The 27,949-nt window shown below is 43.7% G+C and overlaps 3 protein-coding genes and 1 non-coding gene across 30 annotated transcripts in view; 3 read left to right on the forward strand and 1 right to left on the reverse strand.

Annotated features, from left to right (window-relative positions):
• afdna (afadin, adherens junction formation factor a) overlaps positions 1-4,377 on the forward strand; it is an 81,445-nt gene extending 77,068 nt beyond the window's left edge. For 19 of the 27 annotated variants that reach the window (XM_076756600.1, XM_076756610.1, XM_076756612.1 and 16 more), the window contains 2 exons: positions 1,956-2,040; positions 2,643-4,375. In XM_076756600.1, the coding sequence (XP_076612715.1) occupies positions 1,956-2,040; positions 2,643-2,799 (242 nt within the window). In that variant the 3' untranslated portion in view covers positions 2,800-4,375. Of the gene's footprint in view, positions 1-1,955; positions 2,041-2,642 lie in introns of all 27 variants that reach the window. The other 8 variants (XM_076756621.1, XM_076756622.1, XM_076756629.1 and 5 more) reach the window with 2 other exon arrangements.
• Positions 4,378-4,920: 543 nt separating this feature from the next.
• trnal-cag (transfer RNA leucine (anticodon CAG)) lies at positions 4,921-5,003 on the forward strand. The gene has a single exon. It is a non-coding gene; the product is annotated as a tRNA-Leu (tRNA).
• Positions 5,004-6,567: 1,564 nt separating this feature from the next.
• On the reverse strand, positions 6,568-15,656 carry tdrd15 (tudor domain containing 15). Its single transcript, XM_076756893.1, has 5 exons — positions 15,597-15,656; positions 14,601-14,659; positions 8,069-13,837; positions 7,677-7,719; positions 6,568-6,666 (listed from the first exon to the last, which is right to left on the reverse strand). The coding sequence occupies exons 1-5, from the start codon at positions 15,654-15,656 to the stop codon at positions 6,568-6,570; spliced, it is 6,030 nt and encodes a 2,009-aa protein (XP_076613008.1).
• Positions 15,657-16,939: 1,283 nt separating this feature from the next.
• Positions 16,940-27,167, forward strand: rfx6 (regulatory factor X, 6). The gene is made up of 20 exons (XM_076757109.1): positions 16,940-17,090; positions 18,633-18,792; positions 19,661-19,784; positions 19,987-20,048; positions 20,130-20,207; positions 20,297-20,324; positions 20,405-20,512; positions 20,625-20,702; positions 20,800-20,913; positions 21,173-21,222; positions 21,940-22,099; positions 22,173-22,317; positions 22,450-22,559; positions 22,646-22,763; positions 23,767-23,889; positions 24,388-24,597; positions 24,835-25,141; positions 25,369-25,739; positions 26,169-26,369; positions 26,989-27,167. Exons 1-20 carry the CDS (start codon positions 16,940-16,942, stop codon positions 27,165-27,167), a joined length of 2,877 nt encoding a protein of 958 aa, XP_076613224.1.
• Positions 27,168-27,949: the final 782 nt, after the last annotated feature.

A 27,949-nucleotide genomic window follows, 5' to 3' on the forward strand; every position in this document is an offset into this window, starting at 1 on the left:
CTGTCTGTCCGTTCATTTGCCTTAATTTTCCTCCTCTGTGTGTCAGCTGACCCGGCTGTCCTTCATCTCGCCCGTCAGTCTGTCTCTGCTGTCGCTGTCTAACGCCGCAGCTTCACTAAACCTTACTACAGCTCCCACAGGGCTTTGCGGCAGGTTCAGGTGACCGCGCGGCACCTGAGTCTCTGGCTTCCCTGACGTATGAAGTGTATTCAGCGAGTGAGATTTGATCAGCTGGCAGCTCCGAACGCTGGAGTCTGGCTCCCATAAAGACGTGGCCTCTTTTTGAAGCGTAACTGAACCTGAAGAAAAACAATCGGCCGGCGGTTTGCTCCAGAAGGTGCACGAAGGAGGAGGAGCACATTTCATTCCCTCAGAGACGGACGCTCGAACAAAAACTGTGTGTTGGTGCAGAAAAACAAAAACAGCAAGTTTTTTTAGCCTCGCCGGCCTCCAACACAAATGAACCAGAGTCAAAGAAAACAGCGCCGCCTCTGAGAACCCCGACGAGCCGCGATGACTTTCTGTCAGTCTGAGGAATTTTCACTCGCAGTGCCAGAAGTATAATTTTCCATCTCGTTTGGCTCCTCAGAGGAATGCCGTTGGCCCGTTTCTCTGCGGTTTCTTTGTTCTCTGCCAGTTTGTGTTCATGTGGTTTGAGGCTGAAGCGGGACCCGGCTTGGTCCCGGCCCAAACTGCGCTTCAGATCTCGCCCGCTTTAGTGCCGTGAAACCCAAAGAAAGGCCTCGGAGCTGCCAGCTGGACGGATCCACGTGGGTTCGCACCCTGTCACTGTGTCTGCATCTGAGCTGAATGAGCCCCCCCCGCATTTCATCCCAGACTCCAGACCAGCATGCACTCAGACTCCAGGTCGTGTTTTGTGAAACACCACCGAGTCGCGTTCAGGCTGGATGTTTGTCATGAAGAGTCTGCAGAGTTCTATTCTCTCACAAACCTTCATCAAACCGCCTTTAAAGGTGCAAACACACCTTTAAAGGTGAAGGCTGGTTTTGTTCTGTGTCTCCTGTCTGTCAACAAATCCAACCAAGTATAACCGAGCACTTCCTGTCTGCGGCACGCAGCCACGGCGCCGTTACAGGAAGTCTGTGATGCATCTGTCGCAGCATCAGGTGGCCCAAAGATGCGTTCCTCCGTCTCAACGAAGACTGAAAGAGCAGCTGGAAATATTCTTTTTCTGCCGTCACAGTTTGATTCAGGCCGACAGGAAGTCTGTGGTCACATGCTCCAGGCGCGCTCACGCTGGTTCTATCGTTGGATCTGCTGACAGTCAGAGAACTTTAGGAGATCTTTCACCTTAAAGTTCCAGCAGGAGGAACTTTTCTCCCCTGCTGTCGCGTTTGTCAGGAAATAAAAGGCTGCGGACTTCTGGCTCTCAGGCTGATTTGACACAGGGACGCACGAGCCGACTGTTTAAGTGTGGGGTCAAAGGTCGAGGTCGCCCTCCTCGTGTTCTGACTGAAGCTTGACGGCAGGTTAAATTTCTGCGGTGGGTCTGGATCTAAGCGAGCGCAGCGACCTCGGCCTCAGACCCCGCGATGCCTCCACAGACCATCCGCTGCTTTGAATGGCCCTTTGACTTAACGCTCTTTCTTCCTTCCTTCTCGGCTCGCTGCTCGACTTTAACGACTTTAACGCCTCTCCAGAACCTTCCCTCTCTTCTTCTGCTCAGGCTGGTCTGTGGGAAATGAAGCCGTGTGGAGTGTAGAAGCTGCTGGTTCGAGGCCGCCAGGCTCTCCGGTCACTGATCCATAGTCAGTAGTTTGTGTGTGATTTGAGGCACAGACCTGTAAGTTTGATAAGTCCGTGAGACGCAGCGGAGATCTGCACGCCGCCATCCAGCAGCTTCTATCCGAGACGCTTTCAGTGAACAAACACTGTGAACGAACGATGCTAACTGTCATCTCACTGCTGTCTGTCTGCTGTGTGACGTCACACAGGATTTAACTCGTACACTGGAAACTCAGCAGGAGTTGTAGGATCGGGAGAAGTCTACAAGGACCCGCGAGACAAATGGACGAAGAGGTGAGACTCTGTCCTCTGCTGCTCTGTGCACACTTCATTCTAGTACTAGTATTTAGTACTTTTACTGCAGTAAAGAATACTGAATACTTCCTCCATCAGTGGCTGTCAGAGCTTCACAGGTCATTTTTCTGCTTTCGTGCAGCTTCATTACTTCCTGTTTATTAGATTCTTTATGTTTTCATGTATTTATTTATTACAAATTCTACATTTGACTTTTCAAAAATGTGGTCTTTATTGTTATTAATGATTCTGTGCGATGTGTGTGTTCATTGATCACACGGGGAGCTGCTGTGTGATCAATGAACACATGGAACTGAACATCTGCAAACAAAATGATCGACAACAAATTCATTTCTTCTATATTAAATATAAATATATTGAAATATGAGTCAACATCAAGGCAGTAACAACTCTGTGTATTGCTATGGTGTGTGTGTGTGTGTGTGTGTGTGTGTGTGTGTGTGTGTGTGTGTGTGTGTGTGTGTGTGTGTGTCTGTCTGTCTGTCTGTGTGTCTGTGTCTCCCTCTGTGTGTGTGTGTGTGTGTGTGTGTGTGTGTGTGTGTCTCCCTCTGTGTGTGTGTGTGTGCGCGTGCACGTTGCAGTCAGGAGCAGGAGAACTCGATCCCCGGCGGCGCTCCGGAGAGTTTGACCTTTAAGGAGCGCCAGCGTCTCTTCTCTCAGGGGAAGGAAGTTTCCAACAAGGTCAAAGCTTCTCGTAAACTGATGGAGCTGGAGAACGAGCTCAACACCAAGCAGTAGACCCGAGCCTTCGCCTCCCGGCGCCACCTCCACGTCGCCGCGTGACGTTCAGGTGCTCCTGGGAAAAAAAAAAAAAAAAAACGGGTGGAGAGAGCCGGCGCTCGCTTCCCTTCCACCGACCGTCTCCTCCTGTTTGTGTTGTTTTCTCTTTTCTTTAATCATCGAGTAACTGGACCGTTCACTTTTGACGTAGCTATATCGTTGCAATAGGAGAGACATTTATGGCTTAAACCTTCTTCCCTCGTTAAGGTCTGTCAAAGATATATAATGATGAAGCACTGTAAAAACCTTTTAATTGTATCTAGTGAGCATTTGAGAATCACACCACAAAGGGGGATATATTTTTGTTTATGAAGAGGTTCTTGGGGCGAGGGATGGAGAAAGCTTTGTTCTCATTTTAAGTTTGTTTTTTTAACAGCTCGCTGGAACACCAACAGTTTTATGGTCTTATTTTATTCTCTTTTCTCTGCATCATGTTGTTTTCACACTTTTAATTCCTTCTCGCCCAGAAACGCCCGCAGCCGAGCTCCAGACCAATCTCTCTTTTTATTTCCTTGTTTTTTAAAATTCAATTCTCAGCGAGTGGAAACACTGTTTTTTCATTCCGTAGCAACAAAGCATGGGATTTTATTATTTTTTTTTCTTTTTGTGACGTTTTAGATAAACTCTGAAAGATTCTGCAGAAAAGGATCTCTAAGTGCACAACATTACTGTAAATATTCGGGTCCACAACTGTCACTCTTTTACTACTGTAGAAACCTGCCAGGCTACTAAAAACTGCAAAACTAATGTGATTTAACAGCATTTTGGCGACAGATAATCCGACAGGAAGTTCTGCTGAAGCTGGAGCGTCTCCCCGCTGCGCCTCGCTGTCAGCGGAGGAAAAGTTTTAAATGTTTCGTCTGAGGCAACTTTAATTTTACTTTCTTTTAAATCTAATAGTCATTTTCTGCAGAGTTGTGTGGGATTCATTTGATTGATTGTACCCTAAATTCAAGACGAAAAGGATTCCTTTCACTCACAATGTGATTAATGTTGGTTTTCACGATAATAAAAAAAATAAAACTACTCCTTAACTCCTTGTTTGCTTTACAGATATTTATTTCAAACCTTGCGGGAAAAACAAACTTGCACAAAAACGTGTTTGTAGTGTTAGATGTGTACCTGCAGACTGCTCGGAGACGCGATGGGACGTCTCGTACGGTGGTGATCGTCTGCGCTACAGGCAGAAAAGTGTGGTTGTACAAATATAAATACACACAAGCTCCATAATCACGGTCACCGCCGCCGAAAGGCTCCGGCGTGTCCTCACTGTTAAAAAGCTTCTAATGTGTCTCTCCTCTGCGGTGTGTTCGAGTGACTCCATCCTGTGTGGGTTTATTTGATTTCTCTCCAGGAGCCTTCACCAAAACTGATTTTACGTGATGAGATGCTGTTATAATAACTGAGCTGTCTCCTCTCCCCCAACAACAACAACAACAACGACTCCTTTTTAGGTTTCAAAATGAACTGAATCATTTAAATGGTTTCATGTTTAGCCTTTTGTAAATCATTAATAAATACAGATTTTTCAACAGTGCAGGCTTTAAGTGTGGTCTTTTGTAAGAATAGTGTTGTGTAAGCGGGGCTAATTTCACCATTTATGCATTGATGACTTCATGCAAAAAATGTGATTTAAAATTATTATTTTTTTGTACTTCAGTGTTTCAGTTTTAAAATGCTAAAACATTTGAGTCCAAAGAAAACCCTGCACGTGTCTGACGGCCTCCTGTGGTTAGTTAACTTCTCAGATTAGGATTTTTTTTTTTAATCCACAAAACAGTTAAAACTAAGCTGTTCTAAAGTTTATACAGCAGTTATATAACAAATCAACTCCATGTCGATTGTTATTACTGTACGTGTTTAGCGGCATCAGTAGTGAGTCAGGGAGCGCCGCGGCCGGGACTCGAACCCGCGCACACCGAGCTCTCCTCACTCACTTTGAACGTCGATTTCTTGAACGGCACGTACGTCTCAAAGCAGCCTCACGTTCAGCGGTTTCAGACAAACACAAATATAAACTATTGAAATCCATCGTTCTGGTCCCTTTAAGTACGATGAATCCGACACTAGTCATTATCTGTCAGGATGGCCGAGCGGTCTAAGGCGCTGCGTTCAGGTCGCAGTCTCCCCTGGAGGCGTGGGTTCGAATCCCACTTCTGACATCAACTTTTTAACGTTAATCACAAGTGGAAAAACTCCGGATTTACACATCTGAGCAGTAACTCAGTCAGCAGTTATCGAGTCGTTCAGTGACGGCTGTAATTCAGCTACATGGGCGTTTTTAAGCTCCTCCGTGTTTATTACGTTTGTTTTTCTCCTCCATCTTCATGTTTTTCACCTTTGACCCAAAGCTGCTATCCTAATAACTCTGGTGTCCCTCGGCTCGAATTTTGTTTCCCGTTCAGAGAACACTGCTCAAACTAAGTTAACACCACCTATTCTGGCTGAATGGTGGATGCAGCATGAAGTGTGTAACAGCAGTGACAGACGCAGGACTTATGAACGAACCTGGCTCGACAGCGCCCTCCAGTGGTGCAGCAGGAAATAGGAAAATATAAAAAAAAAAAAAAAAAAAATCAATGGAAGAAAAACAATGTTAGAAAAGATTAACAAACATTGAATTTCTCAATAAAATTCTTCATTTAAAAAAAAAAAAAAACCTTCATCTGATTTTTCCAAAACAACCTGAATTCAGTTTGATAAACAGGAAGTGAGGACAAAAAATACGGTTGAAACTACGTACTTTGGGAAGGGCCACTAGTATTAGTACTAAAAGTAATATTAACAAGCGTGCAGCTACAACACGAGGGCAGAGAACTCTGTTCTCAAGACTCAGTCCAGTATCACAGTACAAATAATAATAAATAATAAAGGAATAAAGGAATATTGAAATACACAAATACTCTGCTGTAAGTCCAGACAGGAAAGGTTTGTGCTGCCCCCTATTGGCCAATTTTAATTAAAAAAAAAAACAACCTTTGCTCAATCTTAACATCTACCAAACCAGACCAACAGAGTTGTTTGCCAAGAAGTTTGGCAGTTTTTGTTCAAACGGTCACTGATTGATGCTCATTCATTCATTTGAAACTGTTGGCGCCACCTATTGAGCAATTTCAAAATAGTTTTACACACATGGTTAACACTGTTTTGAAACATCATGCGAGTTTTGTAATGATCAAACAATATCTGATTTACAGTCTGATTCGTGTTTTGCTGCCCCCCCCCCCTCGGCATTTGTAGCGCCCCCAAGTGGACAGTAATGATCTACTGAAAACTTCCAAACAACAACAGTTTGGAAGAAAAAACGTGTTTCTCAGTCAGACTTCAGGCAAATCTGTAGCGTGAAAATGTCTGCAGAGTTTCGTTTAATCGGACTTATCCAGCTAAAAATCTCTGGACTGTTTAAAATTTATACTAAAAAAAATGAATGTAACATCGATGAACATGTGTAAGAGCACACGTTATCTACATCATATTAAGAGACAAATGTAAAAATATTAAACTGTTCACAAACTCAGATTTCTTCAAAGGAAAATCACACTGTGCTCAAACATCAACAAAATAAATCAGTTTCATCATAAATAAACACAAATAACTTTACAACATTTCAAGGACAATTAAGTAGCATCTGTGATGTGTAGATGTTCTTCTGCAGCAGCGCTCATTCTCGACGTCCTGAGGCCTGACGTTCAGACAAAACCTCCAACAAGCAGCGTCTCACTTGGACTAAAAGGACGCCCGGTTAACTTCCAGCAGGGCGGCGCTGTTCATGTCAGAGACAAGATACAGCCAGACGGCCTTCACCTTCACTTCACTGCAGAAAACCTGCCGGAGGAGAAGCAAACAAGGCCACAGAACTGTACGTCACTGCCCACCAGCTGTGGAGTTTTAGGGTGATGAACACATTTATTTATAGATTTTAATGGAGTGTTTCACTGTAAATAAATTCAAAGCCAAACAGAACTTACTGGAGACGCTCATCCAACAAAAGGGTCATAACTTAAGAAAGGGAAGGTGTTGCTATTCAAATGTTTTGAGTTGGTTTATTCCAGAAAACTTGTTTTAAGCCTGATCGCACATGTTTTTTGGGGTACTAAAGGGTTTTTTGTTTTTTTTTGTCTAGATGACCTCATCAGCGTCACTGGCGGCCCTCTGTAGCTTTGGTCGTTGCCAAAAAGTACATTTTTTGTCAATGGATTTGTAATGACTGTCCAAACTTTACTTTACAGGTGGTGTCGAATGTTCCTGAAACAAATCCATCAAAGACACAGAACAACGAAATCTGATATCCAAGACAAATCTTCCTTTTCTGCCTACGGTAAGAACCATGTGCTCCCCACCACCTACCACCTCACACTGAGCTCACCTGCCCTCATTACTACACCTGGTACATTACCCCAAATGCTTCCAAAAATGTACGAATGCAGAGAAATCTGTAATTTTTTTCAAGCTAACATTGCGTTTCATTTGGTTTTAAGTCAGTGGCGACACCAGAAACACCTGACGACATTTCACAAAGTGAGGAAGAAGTCGGCTAATGCGACTAAACATAACATGTATAAAACTGTAATACGTGACCTCGCTCGTGATCATCACTTCTACCCGAGTCACATCGGACAGATTTTCATCAGCATCATTTGTTGTTTTGTGGCAGAACTTACAAACTGTGCTTTAAGAAGTTTGATCGATAATAAACAAAATGTGCTAAAACTATTATTCTTACATTGATGAGCTCCAGAGATGACGCCGTGCGGCATCTTTTCGTCTACTTCATCTGTAAACTCCACAGAAAGATGTGACTTCATTTCAAAGGTTTCCTCCTCCTCCTCACCAACCGGACTATGAGGAGCAGCTTTACAGGGGCTCTGTTCCTGGAACCTGACAGTATCAGAAATAAGGTACACTTTTATGTATTTAGTCAATGTTAACACATTTTCTTTTTCCTGTCTTGGCAGCAAAATTTGATTTTTGCTGAAGGACACCTGTTTTGTTCATGTTGCTGGAGGTGTTTCTTCTAATTAGCAGTTAAGAGTTTACCATTGACGTGAGGACAGCCCACAACAAACAATGGCCTGAATTTCATGCTGCTTAACTTCATTGTCTAAATAATGTGCCGTATAGAGAATTAAAATTGTCAGAACGTGAAAAATAAGAGCTGAATGACTGACTATAAGTTACTGCAACAGAGGTGTACTAAAGACATAAATACAAAGTGATGAGAGCATACCTCTGTCCCAGCAGGACGTCTATATAACTGGCATGTCCGGCATCCACCAGCTCCTTTGTAACATGGACACCATCAACCAGAAGGTCAACCTTCCAGTGTGTGCTTGACACAAACTCTCTGAAGAAGATCTGGAGGTTCTTCTGGTAGAAACATTTCTGGAAGAAGACTGCTGCTTCATCTGTCCACTGTCCATCTGCTCCAACAGGCATCACCCCTCTCAGGACGCAAGGATACGTCACCTTTGGTAGGTTCATCATCTCGACTGGAAGCCTCTTCAGCTTGGAGCAGTTTTCGTACGGCGTGCATTCATAATGGCCGTAATCCACAAGGTTTAGCATCACTGTGGTGTCGCAGTGTACGACTTCTGCCCTGCACCACTTGTTCTTGGTGTCTGATTTCAACAGGCAGCAGTTGCCAGGGACAAGGTGGTCTTCAGGAAGAGGACACATCTGCCCGGGCAGATCGTCCAACATTATGGACACTTTGTTCATGACGGCAAGCGAGTCCCCCAGAACAACACAAAACTCGAAGGGAGTCGTCACTGCAGCAGCAAAGCCGGAGTATGCTCTGTCTATATGAACAGGAGCAAAGACAAGTTGCTGAGGATGGCTGGTGTCCATGCTGGATCCTTGTAGTGCTTTCTCTTTTTGGGCTCCAACAGGTGACAGCATCTTCTCGTCATTCTGCCACAGTGAGGCTGGGATTTCATGAATGAGGAACAGTCCATTCACGATTATTTCAACCTTCCAAAGTTTATCAGCCTCTGAATAACACAAAAACACCAACTTGACTTCTTTGCCTATTATTGCTTTGAGCCTTTCACACCACAGTTTGTGAGCACCCTCTCCCCCACCAAACCCAAAGTGGCTCACTTTGCACAAAAGTGAAAAGGTCGGGATTTTTGTCAGGTCACTGCACTGTCGTCTGATTGAGCCACTTGGAATTTCTTCCATTATTCCATGATCCATGAGGAAGACCTGGCATTTTTTCTGGCATACGTGTTGAACAATAGCCCTGTGCCATTGCTTGTCCTTGTGAACCTGAACTAAGCACTGCAGGCCTTGTTCAACATCCTCTTCAGCCACCATCTCACACTTGTGTAGATTGTCAGCCATGCGGCTTTCCAATGCAGAAAGCAGTTCACTGGTCCTCTTTAGTCTGACATAAAAACTGCCGTCACTCAGTACTGACAGAACTGTACAATGCACTCTGTCTTTAGCTTGAACAGTTGGAGGAATGATTGCACCTGCACAATCACTCTTCGCTTTGACAGAGAATTTCACAGTTTTCCTTTGATATGTCTTGGAATCACCCTTGTTTCTGGCGGATGCTCTCCTATGGCGCCTGCAGGTTATTGCCTTCCATTTGTGTGACAATGAGGTAGGTGGTGGTTTCAGCATGAAGTTGTCACCATCAACAGTGGACACCGTTCTTTGGGATTCAGTCGTTTCATCTTCGCTCACCTCTTGTCTCGGGTAGTTCTGTTCACAGGATTTCACTCTCTCTTCCATTTCAGATGAACTCACAGGAGCCTCCTCTTCCTTTTTGGTTTCAGTACCAGCTTCAACAGCACCTTGTGGCGGCAGTGGGGGATCAACCGCTCCATCAAGAATCTCAACCTTCACTTTCCAATGAGTTCCATATTGATGGACAAAATCAACCATGAGAGGCTTGTCCATTACTGCATCTGAGAAAGAAATCTCATCTTTGTATGTGCTTGTGTCCAACATGGAACATGATATGCTGAATCGTGGTAGAAGGAGATACTCCTTTGGTATAGAATAGATCTTCTCCTTGCCCACGAGTGCCGAGTTTCCATAGTCCACAAACTCAACTTTAAAGCAGGAACTTCCTTCATAGTCCTTAACAGCAGAACGATACAGAGTGCCATCTTCCTCATACTCTGCCAGAACAAGGTCATTGATTCTCAGAGATGTGGTTGTCGCTAAGGAATCTCTGAAGATACCTGAGCAGAGATCCTCACCCATTTTCAAGATGGCAGGCTCATCCTCTGAACGCTGAAGGAAAAAACTGTCGACCGAGTCGATGTGGGAGACGAAACATTTCACCCTGAAACCCTCGGTCAGTTTCATGTTGGGCAAACACGAGAGCTGAGGGATGTCTGTTTTCTCTGCATATTGTGGTTGCTCTGACTTTGTATCACCACACTCCATTTGTTGTTTTGCTTGAGTGTTTTTCTGAGGTTTGGCCGGGACACTCTTTGCCTCATTGGGCTGTTTCACTTTCCTACTCTTGCTCTGAGCTTTACAATGAACATAGTTTTTTTTTTTCTTTATGTGGTGCACACAACCAACTTGAGTCCCACTGTGGGCATCTGACGTGGGAGGATATGAAGAAGCATTTGTTTTACTTGTGTGGAGTGTTTTTTGTCTTGTCTTTACTCTGCTTGTGTCAAAACTCACAACCGTCTTTGGTCGAGGTGAAAGACAGTGAATAAGCTCCTTTACCTTCTCATTGATGTTAACTTCTCCATCAAACAGGTCAACATCAAATGAACCATCTTCACTCTTTCCAACTATGAGGGCTCTCATCTGCTTGTGGAGGACTGCACTATCAAGCCAGGCCTTGACATCTGCATAGAGCTCTTCCTTGGACACTGAAGCAAGGTTACATCTCAGAGCCTGCATGGGTGTGTACAACAAATCAGCAGAGTCTCTGGGGATAAACATGACGTGGGTTTTCTCAGATATGTCTGTGTTTCCATAATCCACAAAAAACACACTGAGATACAGCGGCGACTCAACAGGATATGCCAAACCCCGGTACCATTTGCCATCTAAGTATTTTGCCAGGCACAGCTTCCTCACAACAGCTCTTGTACTGGCTCGCATCATTTTTTCACTCTCCTCTAAGATTTTCTTTTCAAGCTCTTCAATGATGTCAGTGTTTCTCTCAAGGTGGCAGTATATGTCCCACTGACTGCTAATGTAAGTTACATGGACTTGTTCTTCTTTTCCAGGACTGAGACCATATGAAGAGAAGATGAAAGACTCAGGAAACACTGTTGACAGTTGCTTTGTTGAGACTGTTGTTTCTTTTGCCAGACCCTGTTCCAAGAGCAAATTTGTTATGCTCTGTTGGGTTTGGGTGTTGTAGAGGTCCACAACATTGTACATATTGTTTTTCACATTCAACTGAGAGACAACTTTACATCTCAGACCAAAGGTGCTGTCACGGACAAAATCTCTCAGGAAGTGACACACTTCTGGACTCCAAATCCCACAGTTCTTTGGGTCAGCAGGTTCAATCAGATTGTACAGGCTGCACCTGAAAGCTTGTCCTTCCACATAAACATATTCTGGCATTATTGCCTGAAGATTGTGCTCCTTGATTTGAATGGTATGACCATAATCAACCAACATCACTTTGGCATGACCTTTCTGTTTTTCAGTGATGAAGGCTCTGTACCATCTTCCATCTTGAGGTGACTTGGCAACACAATATGAATCCCCTGATTGGAGGGAGACTGTGTGAGTTGAATAATATAGCTGAAGTTGATTCATTAGTTCCTCCAAAGCTGGAACCTTATCTAGAGGCTGGCACCAGAAATCTGATGGAGAGCTGATATGAGAGCAGCACACAGCAAACTCACGCCCAGGCTTCATACTTGCTGCTTTTAAGCGGGCAGGAGCATGGGCCATCTCAATTTCATCTTCACTGCGTGTTTTCTCTTTGTTCTCACAATCCTCCCGTTGTGCTGTATTCCCATTGATATCTGGTGTCACACTTAACCTTTGGTACCTTGTTTTTTCTGTCACATCTGTGTTATTTTGCACTACAGGCTCTACAGGAATGCTGTTCCAGCTTTCAGCTTGGTTTGCAGAGATCAGGAGCTCGGTCATACTTTGGTTGCTGTCACTCCCCATCTCAAAGAGATCAACAACAAATTTGTTTTTTCTCACCTGGACAACATGGACAAGCAGGGCCTTGTTTGACACAGCTCTTCTGAAATACTCACAGGTGGTGCTGGTCCAGACTTCATCCAAAGGAAAAACATTGACAAGAGAACAACAGAAGGCAAATGCAGATTTGCTGGCAAATGTCTTGGGCATCTTCTTGATCAACACGTGTGGCACTTTCTCAATGTTCCCAAAGTCGAGAAAAAGAACTTCAGCTCCATGTTCAAGAGTGTCTGTCACTACTGCCCTGTAGAAATGCATGTCCTCCTCATAAACTGCACAGCACAGCGTCCCAAGCTCAGGATTCAACAGTGCGTCGTCATGCAGCTTCACTTGACGGAAGTGATCTGTCATCTGTGTCATCATTTCTTCAAAGTCAGCATTGCGTTTCTGTGTCCGGATCCAGAAGTGGTTTGGATTCTGAACATACTCGACATAGCCCACAAAGACGGAGCCTACCTGCACCTCTTCTGCTTCCAGTGTTTTACCCAATGCTTCACACATGACTGTCTCATGGTATAAATAACCACCCTGAGGAAACAATTCTGTCTCAACAACTGACTCAACCTTGACTCTAGGAAGCTCCTGAACCTTCACATGGTTATCTTCAGCACCAATGACTGTGATGGAGTACCGATGCTGCTCTTCATTGAAACTTTTGATCTCCACATCTAATGCTCTTCCAAGCAAGCCTGCCTTGAGAAAACTCAACTGCTGTCTTTTGTCTGCCTCATCCTGATCGCTCAGGGAAAAGAGCGAGCATGGGAACGCCATGATGGGCGTTGAATGGAAATCAGGTGGCAACCTGTGGATGTTCTCAACTTTGACAAATTCGAAGAATCCAAAGTCAATGAATAAAACTTTAACTTGAGAATTGACCGGGAGAAACTGCACAAAGCCTCTGTACCATTTTTCATCTTTGCCTTTAACGGAGCAGAGTAAGCCCACGTTCTCGGGCATCTTCTGACTGCAATCTTTCATTCTGTGCTCACAAACAGCAGTCAGTTTCTTTGACATTTCCCAAAGATCTGCTTCCATACTGGCCATCTGACAGTAAAACAGCCCAGAGTTGACAGCAGCAGTTACACGCACTTTAGCACGTGCCCCACAACTTAACCTCGGTCCGTAAAATGACAGAATATCTTTGTATGCCTGCAAACCAGATGGTTTAAAGCAAAATTCTTGTCTCCTTGGATTTTCAATAAGCGAGTCAGAAACTGGCTCTATGCTTTGTTTGAGTGGCACTTCCGTGAGCATCTCAACCAAGAAGAGGAAAGTATCTGTGTCCACGTGCCTCCCAAACCCATGTCTAACAAGATGGATGTTGATGTCAGGGGCTTCCAGTAAGAGCACCTTGTGGGGCAGAAGGGCTTGGATGTAACCTGTGACATTTCTTCCAATCAGGTCAGAGAGGTACTCCTCCACTACAGAATGCAAACAACCTTGGAGCAGCACTACATTTGCAAGAAAGCCACAAACTATCTTGGGAGGCAGGATGAACAGGTCGTTAGAGCAGGAAGATATGTTGGCGATGTTGACACTCAAGACATTACCTTGATCTATGAGGAAAACATCAAACAAGTCCTTTTTTCGGTTCTGAACTCTTCCTCTGTACCAGTGGGCTGAAGTCAAATCCTCTACAAGGCAAAACTCTCCGATATCCACTGCAGCTTCAGTCTTTGGTACGTTCTGTATTTCTCCTTGCAAGATGTTATAGTCAAGTTCACATATGGAAAGGTACTGTCCCTGGAAGTGTATCAGGGTTGCTTCAGGGTTCCAGTCCAAGTGAGTTAACTTGAGGTCCACTGGCCGCAGGGCACATGGTGCAGATGGACCAGAATTCTGAGACCTGCAGATTAAAGTAACTCCTATTATCAACCTTCATAAGTGTTAATCGTTTATCGGATTTATGACTTCATTCATTCATTCGGACACTAATTTTTCTGTTCCATTGTGCGAATTTTATGGGCACGACGTAATGCAAAACTATAACACTCTGAATGCCAACACTCAAATAAAATGGTGGACACTAACTATAGTAAACTATATAGTAAACAGACAATGTTTCAGACATACCCCCAGTATGAGCTTTACTTTCACTGGCATTTATATGGAGATGAAGCATTTCATTGTAGCTGCAGTGGATTTATGAAAAATGCTGAAAACATTTGATGTATCCTCATAGTTTAAAAATTCAGTTTCAATTCAGTTTTAGTTAGATAGCACCAAATCACAGCAGAAGTTGTCTCAGGACACTTTCCGTAAAGAGCAGATGGTTGTATCATGATTTGGCATGAAAGGGGCCTCCTCAAGTCGTTCACAAGCAAAGATGGAGAAAGGTTCACAGCTTTGTGAACACATGATTGGATGAAGGATATCATTACTTTGTAAAACCTCTCTCAAAATGCAAATGACTGCATTGTGTTTTTATTTCCGTTTTACACAGCGTCCCAATATTTCTGGAATCAGGGTTGTTGCAACTTTGCTGTCAACTTCCAAACCAGTAATTAATTAATACTGAAAGAAATAATAATTAGCCTAAATGTGATATATTGTAGTGTAAGGAAGAACATACTGGCGTCATGTTACTTGTGCTACGCTGTTTTACTTACTTTTGATGGTCGGGGTCCAGCGCTGAGTGCATGGCAGCAGCTTCAGAAACTGTCAAAGCCTACACAGAAGAGACGCTGAAGGAAAAGTCGGAGATAAATAAATGTACCTGCTATCATAAAGCGCACACACACACACCCACACACACACACACGCACACACACACACCCAAAACCAACACTGATGTTAAAGCACACACTCAGCTTGTAAAAACTCACAAAGTTTCTACTTTGACTCACTTATCACTTAACTGAAAACAACAAAACAAGAACAAAATCAACGCCAGCATAAAACAAACAGTTCAATTCTTAAAAAAAAAAAAAAAAGCTTCATGGCAGTGAAGGCACAACATGTCTCCTCCCCTGACACGACTCCATCCACAAATGACACCCAATCAGGCTCTTTCTGCCTCAGCCAATCACATAAGAGCAGATTCATACTTCTGCATTTTTGCTACATGTATTAAAAACAATTCTTGTGTGTGCATCAGAGATACGTTTTTATTTTATATGTGGATTTGTTTTACATTTATTTACAACTATGAGTTCTTTTGTGGGCACTGAAAAACATCTTGTTGGACCATTTATATAAAAATCCCAAAATCCACTTCTGAATGCTTCAGTGTCCATTCATTAATGCTGCGATTGATCTGATTGATCTCACTGTAGTTTAACTTCAGGTTTGATTACCAAATCATTTCCTTTGCTTTTCCCGCGGACAAAACTTGATTTTTAGCATTAATATGAATAAATTAATGCACTCTGCTGATCCAAACCGTATTTTTGTGAAAATGCAAAATCAAATTGTCAGTCATAAATTTCCAGAGGGTTCAAAGAAACACCTGTTTATTCATCCTGGTAGATAAACACCATGAACGTGAATAAATGCGCGGCTGCGAGATTATTCAATTTTAGCACTGTAGCTAACACAGTTAGCCAGCTTTAAGTTTAGTAATATTACTGAGCATAAATATTCAAAATGTAGATATCTGGAAAAACTGTGTCCACGGGATACAGGAGGATGTCCGGACAAACAGCAGACTCAGCAGACTTTTTCATGGCGGTCTGCTAAAACTAACGGCGAGCTAACTGTTCAATAACATTATGCTAACATGACACTAAAGCTAACTTCATATTTCGGCCCGATGCATCTTGAAGGATTTGATCTGAAATTTCTCTCTGTAGTTGGAAACACTGACATGTTTCTGACTGGAGTCACTTCACTCACTTTCTTACTTTTCGGTCCGCCTCATGTTATCACCTGTCCGGCGGCTCAGGACGCTGTAGACCGACTAAACGTGTCTGACGTCGCGTCTTCTCCTCACTCATGTTTTAATGGCGGCGGGTAAACCGCGTTACAAGCGCATTACTGCCACCCAGTGGACTGGAGTTTGTCGCAGTAAGTCAGCATTAAAAAACAGCAACTGAATTCTCTTTATTATTCTTACAACTCTTAAGAATCTAATAGGTTGCTTGCTGTCACGTGACGTTAAATTCAGACGGAGGGCCCGAAGTGAAAACTGCAATGGATGAGATGAATGATGATGACGCTCTGGGATGACTGGATTAACCGAGCAGCAAACGTCCTTAAGGTGGTTTGCTCGGTTAACCACTGGTAAAGGTCTGGTGAAACGCCGCTGAAGACGTGGACCTGTTGGATGATTGTGTACTTTCCTAAAAACATTCTCCAAATCAATATTGTGCTTTCCAACATTTAGCACTGATTTTTATTCCCTTCTTTGCTGTTGAAATCTGTAAGTAAATCGTAAGTCTGACAAATAACATCCAGTCATGGTGCATAAAGAGATGTTTGAGTTTCAGAACTAAAACAAGTGAAAGCAAACTGACTTCACGATTCTGACTGCTGGTTTTTCTCTGTATGTATAACTTTGTATAAAGGGCCGGCTGATTGTGGGGGGCAGGACGGACAGATGGACAGATGGATGAAGGTTTCTCTGTTAATCATTAATAACCTGGATTTGTCCCAGTCTTCTGCAAATATGATGAATGCATCCACGGCTTCATTAGCTCTGCCTTCCCACAGCTCAGCTTTATTAGTCTGAGGCTGCTCTCAGGTTTATCAGCAGCACAGTTTTTCCACTTTTCTCCAGCTTCAGATTCGGGTTCGGACCGAAACACTGGACATGATCTTTCTTATCTTTTCCTGGACTTGTGTGAAGGTGGGATTGACAGACAGTGTTTAAAGAATGTGCACAGAGCTGAGTCACAATCTTGAGGACAAATGAGCTGAGAGGACTGTTCGTCTCACTGCATGCCCACTTCATTTTTGTCTTTTTTTTCTCTTCGGTTGACTCGTTTATGGAAATTTATTGTATGTGACGATGCCGATGAAACGCAGCAGTGAGAGTTCAGCCAGGGACGGCGTGTTTCTGATCCACTCTCTTACCAAGACTTTGTGCAGCTCACCGGAAGACACAGACTTTAACAAACAGACACATTTTCATCAGGAGGATGATTCTGGGATTAAATCAGGTAATGAAGAAACTGTCCTCACTCAACTCAGTATTGTTGCTTTTTGGGAGTTCGGAGCGATAAAGCCAAAATCTTAACGTTTTATATTAAAATCTATCTTATGTTGTCATCTTCTGCTTTTTTCTTCAAATAATCTTCACTCAAACACTTTAAATCTGAGTGTTTTTCAGTGATTGGAGGTCAAATTTGCTCAGGTAAAAAAGTGACACACACGGACCACATGGTGGTGCTACAACCACAGATTTCCCTGAACTGACTGATCCCATTCGTTTTCTTCACAAACTCTTTATTTTGACTGAGGATGAAGACACATAAATGTAATTTGTACATGACTAAAGTAGAAAAGTCAGTGAAGAAATAGATAAAACAAATTCAGTCAGATGCTGTTACGAAATACAGCTTTACATTCACACACACACACACACAGAATTAAATCATCATTTTAACAGCTTTTCAGCATATTTACTTCTATTCAAAACCTTTATTTTGTTGAATAGAATGAAAAAAAAATCCACAGTTTCTTCTGGTTTTCAGTTTTCAACAGAAGAGGCTGCACTTCTTAAATTCAGAGCTGTGAAATATCACATATGAACAAAAGTGCGTCACCGTGATCACAAATGGTTCCTTCTCAAATATTAACATCGGGCGATGTTTCACCAACATGCTCCAAAACTTTTTGATGCATTAAACGTTTCATCGACAGCTTGTTTGCTGCAGAGGCTCAGCGCTCACTGTTAGCGTGTTAGCTCTCAACATCCTCACCTTCACTTTGTCTTCCAAAAATCGTCTGCTGTCGATAAGTTTAGAAATCATATAAAATACTGTTGAGCTCTCGTGATTCACAACCAGTTTTTTGACTTTTGCCCCTACAAACCCATGTTTGTTATTTCCTTCATTTTTATAACATTAACAGTTTTGCCTCCGTCCTTTGTTCTGCTTCTAGCAAAAGAAGAAAAGGAAAAGAAAAAAAGAAGAAAAAGTGATTAAAACTTTCCCTTTGAACACAAAAATTCAAGATGCAGTCACAGTTTGCGTCTGAACGGCTGTGATGGCGCAGCAGAAAATGATGGTCTGCTGTTTGGCTCTTTCAACAGTTTATTGTTGTTCACTGTGCAGGCAGCCAGGCCGGGCCAGTGCAGTGCAGCATCTGATCTCAGACACTAATTCAAGGCTTTTACATGTAATACTGTGGAAGGTTTAGCTGGAGTTACACTAGAGAAGAAGAAGAAGCTGTGATGCAGGTTTTTGTCCCTTTTTACACGATGATATGTAAAGACCAGTATCTGCATAAACCGCGCTGAAAACAGTCATGTAGAGAAATTAAGATTTGAATCCCCTCTAATCTACAGTATATTCTGTGTTTCAGTATGTGTTTTTCCCAGAAAGATATACAGACAAAGGCAGCTCTCAAAGTTGTGCCGACTCATCGTTTTTAATCTTTTCTCAGCAAACACTGAAGTGAAACGTTTTCTGAGGCAGAGACACACAAAGCTCGATCTCCTCCTATGAACTTGTATCATTGTTGTCTGCATGTGTTCGTAGAAGCAGAGGACAGTAATGAGACACCGTCCTCTGAGGAAGACCAGGACCTGGTAGACTTTAACCCAGACCTGACCATCAAACAGAGCGTCTCCTCCTCCAGGAAGACCATCAGTCAGATCATCAAGGACAAGAAGAAGCAGACCCAGCTCACCCTGCAGTGGTAAGAGCAAAGCAAGCAGTCAGACTGAGAGGACAAGTACTCACACAACACAAACCTTCCGTCATGCGTCCTGAGGGAAGCCGGTGGTGGACGACGAATTCTGATCCTTTACTTCAGGAAAAGTACTAATACCACACTGAAAATACTCCACTAGACAGTAAAAGTCCTGCATTCAAAACTTTACTGAAGTAAAAGTATTAGTAATATTAGCAAAATGTACTTAAAGTAAGAAAAGCAGAGGTACTCCTGTAGCAGTAAAGTGCCCCATCAGTGTTTTTCTATCTGCTGTTTGTGGATTAATATCCTGTGAGAACCACGTATCTCCAAAAAGTTTGACAAGCTCAGAAAAACAGGCTGTTTTCAGCTTTGTGACGATGCATTTTCAGCTGATCCAAGAGGCTTTTTAAAGAGTTTATTGAGCTGAAGAAGGAGGAGAATTTTCTCCAGACATGAAGGAACTCTTCATCCTTCAGTTCAGCACAAACACTCAACATCAACACAGCTGGAGATACGAGCTTTTCACTGGACAGGAAGGAATCTGCAAGGTAACAAGCAGCTAAAGCTGACACTGATGCAGTGGAGTGAAAAGTACGACATGTGCCTCTGTGGCTGTTTAAAATGGAAATACTCAAAGTACAAAGAGCTGCCGGCAGCCTCAGCTCACAGGAGGAACTTTTTAACTGCGTCATTCTGAAATAACTTTTGGAAGCACGCTGACATAACAAACTCAAAACTTCAAAGTCAAGGATTTTTTTTTTACCAAATTAGTTTCCTCTGTTTCGTCTGCGCTGTGGAGCGAGAATTCAGTGAAGCTACAGGATTTACTGCGTTCAGTGCTCTCATATTCTGTTCTGATGTGTCTCAATAGGCTGGAGGAGAATTACATAGTGTGTGAAGGAGTGTGTCTGCCTCGGTGCATCCTCTACGCTCACTACCTGGACTTCTGCAGGAAAGAGAAACTGGAGCCGGCCTGTGCTGCGACCTTTGGAAAGGTACCGACTCTGTACTGAGAAAACATCATGAAATGTCCTCTGGTGTCTTCTAGTGGAGAAAGTATGACCAGGTGTCCTTTCAGAGTGTGTTTTTATTTAGTACATGTAGTAGTTATACTTAAAATCTGAGTCACATAATAAAACAATTTCAATCTTAACCAGGATTTGGAACTCGTCTCTCTTTACCTCCTTCTCTCATCAGACGATTCGACAGAAGTTTCCTCTTCTAACAACGAGAAGACTCGGCACCAGAGGACACTCCAAGTAAACGCACACAAACTTCACATTTGATGTTGATCGCTGTGCTTTATGGTTATTGTTTAATATCATCATCCTGACGTGCAGATATCATTACTATGGAATCGGCATCAAGGAGAGCAGCGCTTACTATCACTCTGTGTATTCTGGAAAAGGTTTGACCAGGTAACAACATACTTAACATCTGACCATTTAATGGTCTTGGTGACGTATTTATATTCCAAAGGATCAAATCTGTTTCTCTTTGATGGCAGATTTTCAGGGAGCAAGCTGAAGAACGAGGTGAGTGAAAACAGTGAATCAGACTTAGAGTAACGTAACACCGGGCTGGACAGCAGAGCATGACATGCTTCATATTTCAGGGAGGTTTCACCAGGAAATACTCTCTGAGCTCTAAAACCGGGACGCTGCTGCCGGACTTCCCCAACGCTCAGCACCTTCTGCTGCAGGGAAACATCTCCAGAGAAAAGGTTGGCAACAGACATTCAGTCACTCTGAGAGGTCACTTTACTCTGAACATTGCACTGACACTGACGGCTGTCTGTCTGTGGCTGGTGTCTCTTCTTCGTTGGTCCTCTGCAGGTGGACACTCTGATCATGATGTATAAAACACACTGTCAGTGCATCCTGGACAACGCCATTAATGTCAACTTTGACGAGGTGATCGCTGCTGTGGCATGAGAGCGTTTTCTTCTTCTTATTCCAACAGTTTACCGTCCGCTCAGACTGCTAAAACCCTCCACATGCTTTGTTTCAGATCCAGAATTTTCTGCTCCATTTTTGGCAGGGGATGCCCGACCACCTGCTGCCGCTGCTGGAAAACCCTGTGATCGTCGACATCTTCTGCGTCTGCGACTCCATCCTCTATAAGGTCCTTATGAAATGCTGTTTCTGGATTTGGTTTTCGGAGCGTGAATCGTCTCAGCTCATTGTTCATGACTTCCTGCTTTGTTTCTTATTATTTTCACCGATGTTGTAACTTGACATCAGTTCATCACATGGCAAATTTCGCTCACCTGGATTCATGGATAAACTCTCTGAATGACCTGAATGAGGATCCTGTTGTTCTCTCTGACTCACTGATCAGCAGCGTAGACTCTGTTTTACATGTTTGTTCTTTATTTCCTCAGGTTTTAACAGATGTTCTGATTCCTGCCACCATGCAGGAGATGCCTGAAAGGTTTGTTCCTTCACTTCATATGTTACTGTCAAGTCAGTTGTGATGTTCATGTGTTACACAAACGAAACCTTTGTTGAGACGATCTGAGCCTCTTTGTTAAAAACCCACAAAAGACCCTTCCTGTCCTGGAAGATAAACATGCTGGAGGGAGTTTTCCTGATTCAGCTCCAGAATAAAATGTTGGCATTTCTGCAAACTACTGGTATGTTAAATTTGTACCTTCATATCACATCAACGTTTCTACGTTCATCAGAGACAAAGTTCAGATTACTGGACTCCAAAGACGCAGCAGTTCAAGCCGTGTTTGTGGCAACAAAACCTGGTATTTTAAACCAAAATGTGATCTTTTTCTAAGCCTAACCAGCTGGTTTTTGTGCAGAAACATTAACCACAGCACAGTCACACATAAAATTAAGATGTAAACTTTAAACGTAAAGAAATGTAAAGTTTCAACATTTCAGTGGTTTGCAGAAACGTTCAATGCCATCATTTATTCTGGGTTGTGTTGGGTTGGTGCTCGACAGAAAGCTTTAGGCCAGTTCATGAGGCCTGGATCTTGATTTTGGAGGTTTGGAATGTTTTTAGAAGATTAAAAAAGTCCAGTCTAACCTCAACAAAGCCTTTGGGGTCATTTGGAACTGCAGTGATTCATAATAAGAGATGAATGAATGAACTAATGAGCATCGAGGAGAGATCTGCATCAGTGTTGTCCATCAGTCTGTTGGCAGATATCCGCAACTTTGCCAAACACTGGGAGCACTGGCTAGCCTCCTCCCTGGAGAACCTCCCAGAATGCCTTGCAGCTAAGAAGCTCCCCATAGCACGCCACTTTGTTTCCTCCCTGAAGAGACAGACGTCGTTCTTGCACCTGGCACAGGTACAGCGCCTCCTGAAGAGCAGAGTAGATCCCGCAGATCAGTGTGCTGTAAAGTCCTTTCTCATCTTTGCAGATAGCTCGTCCGGCGCTGTTTGACCAGGCCGTCGTGACCAGCATGGTGCTGGATATCGACAACGTGGACCTGAGCAGCATCAGCTCGCAGCCTCTGCTCAGCATCAACGCGACTGGAGACCAGGACCCCGACGTCTACTCTGAGTGTGAGGCAGCAGCTGAACATGAAGCTCATACTGTCTCAGATCAACCTGAGAAAACTGAACATTTACACATGTTGAATCATCTCACATTGACGTGAAGAAACTCGTCTCTTCCTGGTGTCTTTCTTCTTCCAGATAACTCCATCACCGTCTTCCAGGAGCTGAAGGAGCTGCTGAGAAAGAACGCCACCGTGGAGTCCTTCATCGAGTGGCTGGACTCTGTCGTGGAGCATAAAGTCATCAAGGTAACAGCTGTTCCTTCACCTGCGCTGTCCTCCGAATGCCGTCCCACCAAGCAGCTTGTCTTCTCTGCCTCTGTGTCTCTGCTCAGCCCGGAAAGCAGAGCGGCCGATCGGTGAAGAAGCGAGCTCAGGATTTCCTCCTCAGGTGGAGTTTCTTTGGAGCCAGAGTGATGCACAACCTCACACTCAACAACGCCTCCAGCTTTGGTAAGAACATCTGAAAAGATGGAGAAACAAAAACACAACTAGATGTAACAGTTTCTTCAATCTTCAGGTGCCTTTCAATCAAACTTGAAGTGCTTCATACTTTACTTTAGTATTTTCTTTCCATGCCACTTTCCACTTATACTCCACTACAAGGTTTTACTCCACTACATTTATCTGAGCTTTGGACTGCAGGTTGGACTGAACAAACATGGTGAAGGTGTCACTGTGGGCTCATTGTGACAACATTTTTCACTATTTTCAGAATGTTTCCAAACCAAATGATCAATCGATTGATGGAGAAAATGATCAGCAGATTGATCCAGAATGAAAAGAATCACAAAATACCTTAAAATGAGCTCCACCTCAACCAACTCCAACAGGAAAATCCTTAATCCTAACTTCTTCTTACAGTGTGATATTAGTGCATTTGAGCCGAACTCTTCCTCCTGTACTGAGTACACTGAGTACACTGAGTACACTGAGTACTCCACAGTATCACAGTTTATCAGCTGATATTAAAACACGATTTATAAAAGCTGAACATTGAGACAACATTATTGTTTGTGAAATTAATAACTGTCACCAAGCTAATTAATTTTGAGCTCCTTTATTCTCCATTATCCAGTCTACAGGACACACACACACACACACACACACACACACACACACACACACACAAGACTAATACAGGCCGGCTAGGAGCAGATTGCTACAATAGTGCCATAAATTGTAATGGCCAGACTCGCCTTGATTAAACAGTGTTATCTGCAGGTCGTGTGCTCTCTGTTCAAACACATGCACACAGAGTACGTGGACGTGAATAAACACTCACCATTTGGTGGCTCCCTCTCTGGAGTCCCAGTGAAGCTCAAACACACACACCGGTTTTAAACCTGCAACCCTGCAGGTCAAACAAAGAGCAGCTGATCCTAAAGGTCAGAGAGCAGATAAAGAAGCTGGAATCAAAGAATGTCTGAGACGACGTGACCCTCCTATCTGGCAGGTTCCTTCCACCTGATCAGGATGCTGCTGGACGAATACATCCTGCTGGCTCTGGAGACTCAGTTCAACAACGACAAGGAGCAGGACCTGCAGAACCTGCTGGACAAATACATGAAAAATGCAGGTATCAAGCATCAAAACCGACACTCACACAGCTTCAGCTGCAGACTCACCAACATGAACTCACGTCTGCAGCAGGTCCACAGTCTGTTTAGAGTTAATAAAACAGGATAATATCAAATGCAATAAACTATAATTCTCAGGAATGGAAATTCTTCTTCTACATCATGTAAATTAATCCAAACTATGTGTTTTCTATCTATCTTTCTATCTGTAGAGCAAATATCATGGTGGTAGATTGTTTTTTCAAGGCCAGACAAATTTATCCGAAAAGAGATGATTCATTGAATTACATCAGGCATTAAAACATATTCTACTCAAAGTACTGAAGTTTGGGCTCATTATGGGTGAATTCACTGGAAATGATCGTGTGATGATGTGAATGACTGATGTGATTTCTTGTTGTTCCATCCCCACAGATTCGTCCTACAGTCCTCATAAATCAACATGTTCCACTACAGAAGCTCAGACATTGTTGTTCATGTCCCTCCGTCACTTTCAGGTGCGAGTAAAGCGGCGTTCATGGCCTCTCCCAGTTCCTGCTTCCTAGCAAATCGCAACAAAGCCAGCGCTGCTAATGACCAATCAGTGAAGAATGAGTCTGCGGGAGAACACACCTACATGTCTTTGTCCACCAATCAGCAGCAGCAAAGTCTGGAAGAGAACCCCATCATCTACCAGGGGACAGAAGCTGCTGGCTTCACAGTTTCAGGTGAAGGAAAATCACCTGGTCAGGGAACCTTTGTGCATCTGGCTGTTTAGCTGCTAAAGGCTCCACTCTGTTCTCTCACAGGTCGTGTTCACTGGGTTTTAAAGAGTCTTTTCACTGATCAAACCAAAACTACACTGAAGCGCTGATAAATCTCTGTGCGTTCGAAGCGTCTTCATAGAGTCACTTCCTGTCTTCTGTGCTCAGTAAAAGCTGTATTTTCCCTCGTCACACGTCCAGGTGGTCACATGGACTTCTCTCAGGGCAGCGGCCCCCTCATGACGCCCCCTATCTCTCCGGCAGCATTAGTGCACCGAGGCTCCGTCATCAACCAGGGGCCCATGACGGGGAGGCCCCTGACATCTTCTTCTTCCACCACCTGTTCCTCCTCCTCTTCCTCCTGCCTGTCGTCGATCAGCGCCATGACTCAGCCCACCCCCTGCTCTTCATACCCGGAGACCCTGTACCCCTGCTTACCTCATACCAGCTCCAGCTACTTCCCACCAGGCGGCGGATCCTCAGCCTCAAACTACCAGCCTGCGCTCAGGTCAGCTTCATTTCGGACCGTGTATCTACGTCGTCTGTTTTTCTGATAAATCATGAAATCTGGTGGTTAAAATGTAAAACTTTTAGTGTAAAACTCTGATAGATGGACTTTAAACTATCTTTAAATAGTCTTGTGCAGATATTCTCCTGAATTTGGCTTAAAAGGAATTTGAACCATCTGACGGTTAATTAAAACATGCTTTGTTGTCTCTGTTCGATCTGTTTCAGGCCTCAGACTCAGAGCCAGTGTCTGGCCTCGGCTCAGTCTCAGGCCTCATCGCTGGCCTACCATCTCTCTCGCTATCCCTCCTTCAACGACCAGCACCCCAATAAAGACGTGTTCTACAGTCATCACCACCCGTCAGCCCATCACTCATCTAACAGCACTAACTGCCCCCTGACGCCTTACGGCTCTGCAGTCCGACCCGCATCCGGCTACAGTTCAGGCTCAGATCCAGCTCAGTCCGAACAGGGACTGGACGCTCAGACGGCGGCCCAGATTCTGGACTCAGCAGAGGGGTTCAGCTTTGTGGGGGCTGGACTGAACCCCACGGGCGGTGGGTGTCAGGGACAGACGTACTCTGCTGCAGGACACAGCGGTAAGGACGCCTCAGACCGTGGCTTTAATGTGGAAATAACCTGCATTCTGGTGGAACTGGTCAATATTTCTGTTGCTGTGAATAACTGAGTGAGTAAAAGGTGACCTGATTTCTAAACAGCATTAAGTTAAAAATGACACATTTCTTTAATTTTCCAAGTGAGATTACAAACATACAACTTTTACAGCTTCAAAGTAAGAAAAAGGAAAAGGCGCTGACACCTTCTGCTCACTGAACTACTGACATCATCATTTAGAAAACACTGCAGTTTCTCTTTATCTGCATAAAGTCGACTTCTGCTGACACAAATTCGACACGTTACACTTAAAAGTCATTTCTTTTCCCAGGTTCATTGGTAACAGGTGATAGCATCATGATTGGGTAACACAGCAAAACAGGAAGTAAAGTCGAACTGTCCTCTTGTGGCAGGTTTTTATGGCAGCAACAGTTACCTGGACAGCCAGCGCATGACATCACTGGTGGACCAGCACGTGTCTGTCATCAGCACCGTCGGCAGTCTGCGTCCGTTCCCTTCGACGTACTCCGAAGTCCACGACCCGCTCAACATCCTGGACGAACCAGGACGGAAGACGGCCGGAGCGTATTTCACTGAGGCCGAATCTGGAGCAGGTGAGCGGGGAAACACGGCCCTGACGGGGGTCCCGGGTGGGAGATTCAGCTGCAAAATAATCAATTTCAGCGCAGTCTGATTGATCCCAACCAATCATTTTAAAACAGGGCTTTAGATGAGACAACATCTGAACTCGCTGTAGGATCTGTGATTGGTCTCATCACGGTGTTCTGATGTCATTGCTAACCCGACAGACGCTTGAGTGGTGTGTTAATGTAGACTACTGAAAGTGAAAGTCCTGAAATGGACGATGGATGATTAAAAAATATTATTCAAATTATATTTAAATTGGCCCACAGGAGCCAGATGTTTCCCTCTGGAGCTGGTGGAGACCAAAAACAGAGTTAAAAGAGAGAAAGTATTGCAATGACAGAAACAAACTCCAGATGAATGATGGCGAAGACTCTGCTGGATGTGTTGTTAAGTGTTAGCATACAAGTTAAAAATGTCAATATGTTAATGTTGTGCTCACAGCTTGTTTCTGCTGCCCCCAAGTGGCCAAAAAAAATCACTTATTGCATGTTTGAATTTCTCAACGGTAAGAGGTGCGAAGCAGAAATGTGAATTCCACCATGCGTTGCTGTAAAGTGACGACACCTTTCACGCTCCTGTTGTCAGACCACCCCCTCCCCTCGTCAGGATCTGCCCCCTGCATGTTTGGAGTTCCCTCTCCGTTCTCCTCGCAGGAGGCGCTGCTCGCTCAGCAGCGAGTGCCGTCGTCCTCAGACGTGCAGGACCTGGTGTCCTCGCTGCCTCCCATCAACACGGTCTTCATGGGAGCAGGAGGAGTGCAATGACCCAGAACACTGGAGGTGTTTGGAGACCAGAGGAAGACGATCCAGGACGAACTGCATGTACGCACCAACGCTGTGAGGCCATCTTTGATTGACTCACCTCACACTGTCAGGTACAGTATGAAGCTTAGGAAGGGATCAGGACGCTCCTGCACACAGAGATAGAGAGACAAGCTGAAAGCCTTATTCCCCTTAAAGAGGAGCAAAGATATTTATTTCTATTAAAATGTGGATTATTACTTTAAAGCATGCAAACTGTGACTCTGATGCAGATGATATTTATCAAACGTCCACAACTGTGTTTTTCAGTCGGTGTTTTGCTTTTGTTCCTGAATGAGGACTTCAGTTTCTTCTGAGTGCAAATTGATGTAAATAAATCTTTGTTAGTCATAATGGTGTTGGTTTCATTGACAGGAGAACGAGTTTTCAGAAAGTCCAGCTTGAATTTGTGGTGAAAATGAGGAAGTTTTTGATGACTTGGCTGATTCTCAGAGAGCAGATTTCTTTAAATGTGTGTGGAGGGATTGACTCGCGACTGCAGACTGTGGCTCTTCTGCTTTAGTTAATTAATCATCAATCAAGGAAAAATTCCAAACATTAGCTGCTTTCAGACTCTTCGATGTGAGTCTTACATCATGTGAGTTGAACATCTTTGGGTTTTCGTCTGTCGGACAAAACACGTCATTTAAAACGTCATTAATTATTCTCATTTTCTGATACAAATAACTGGAACACAAAGCCAAATAAAATGTTTTGATGAAGATAATCATCCAAGTGCTTCATGT

Source organism: Chaetodon auriga, chromosome 18 (genome assembly GCF_051107435.1).
Source record: "Chaetodon auriga isolate fChaAug3 chromosome 18, fChaAug3.hap1, whole genome shotgun sequence".
Taxonomy (NCBI): domain Eukaryota; kingdom Metazoa; phylum Chordata; class Actinopteri; order Chaetodontiformes; family Chaetodontidae; genus Chaetodon; species Chaetodon auriga.

Excerpts from the sequence above, each read along its gene's own strand:
- tdrd15 (XM_076756893.1), bottom strand. The coding sequence starts at position 15,656 with ATGAAAAAGTCTGCTGAGTCTGCTGTTTGTCCGGACATCCTCCTGTAT. Across the intron at positions 14,660-15,596 it reads TCCTGTATCCCGTGGACACA|GCTTTGACAGTTTCTGAAGC; the intron begins GTTTTTCCAGAT and ends TCTTCTGTGTAG. Across the intron at positions 6,667-7,676 it reads AAGCTGCTCCTCATAGTCCG|GTTTTCTGCAGTGAAGTGAA; the intron begins GTTGGTGAGGAG and ends CTCCTCCGGCAG.
- rfx6 (XM_076757109.1), top strand. The coding sequence starts at position 16,940 with ATGCCGATGAAACGCAGCAGTGAGAGTTCAGCCAGGGACGGCGTGTTT. Across the intron at positions 20,208-20,296 it reads TCTGGAAAAGGTTTGACCAG|ATTTTCAGGGAGCAAGCTGA; the intron begins GTAACAACATAC and ends CTTTGATGGCAG. Across the intron at positions 20,325-20,404 it reads GGAGCAAGCTGAAGAACGAG|GGAGGTTTCACCAGGAAATA; the intron begins GTGAGTGAAAAC and ends TTCATATTTCAG.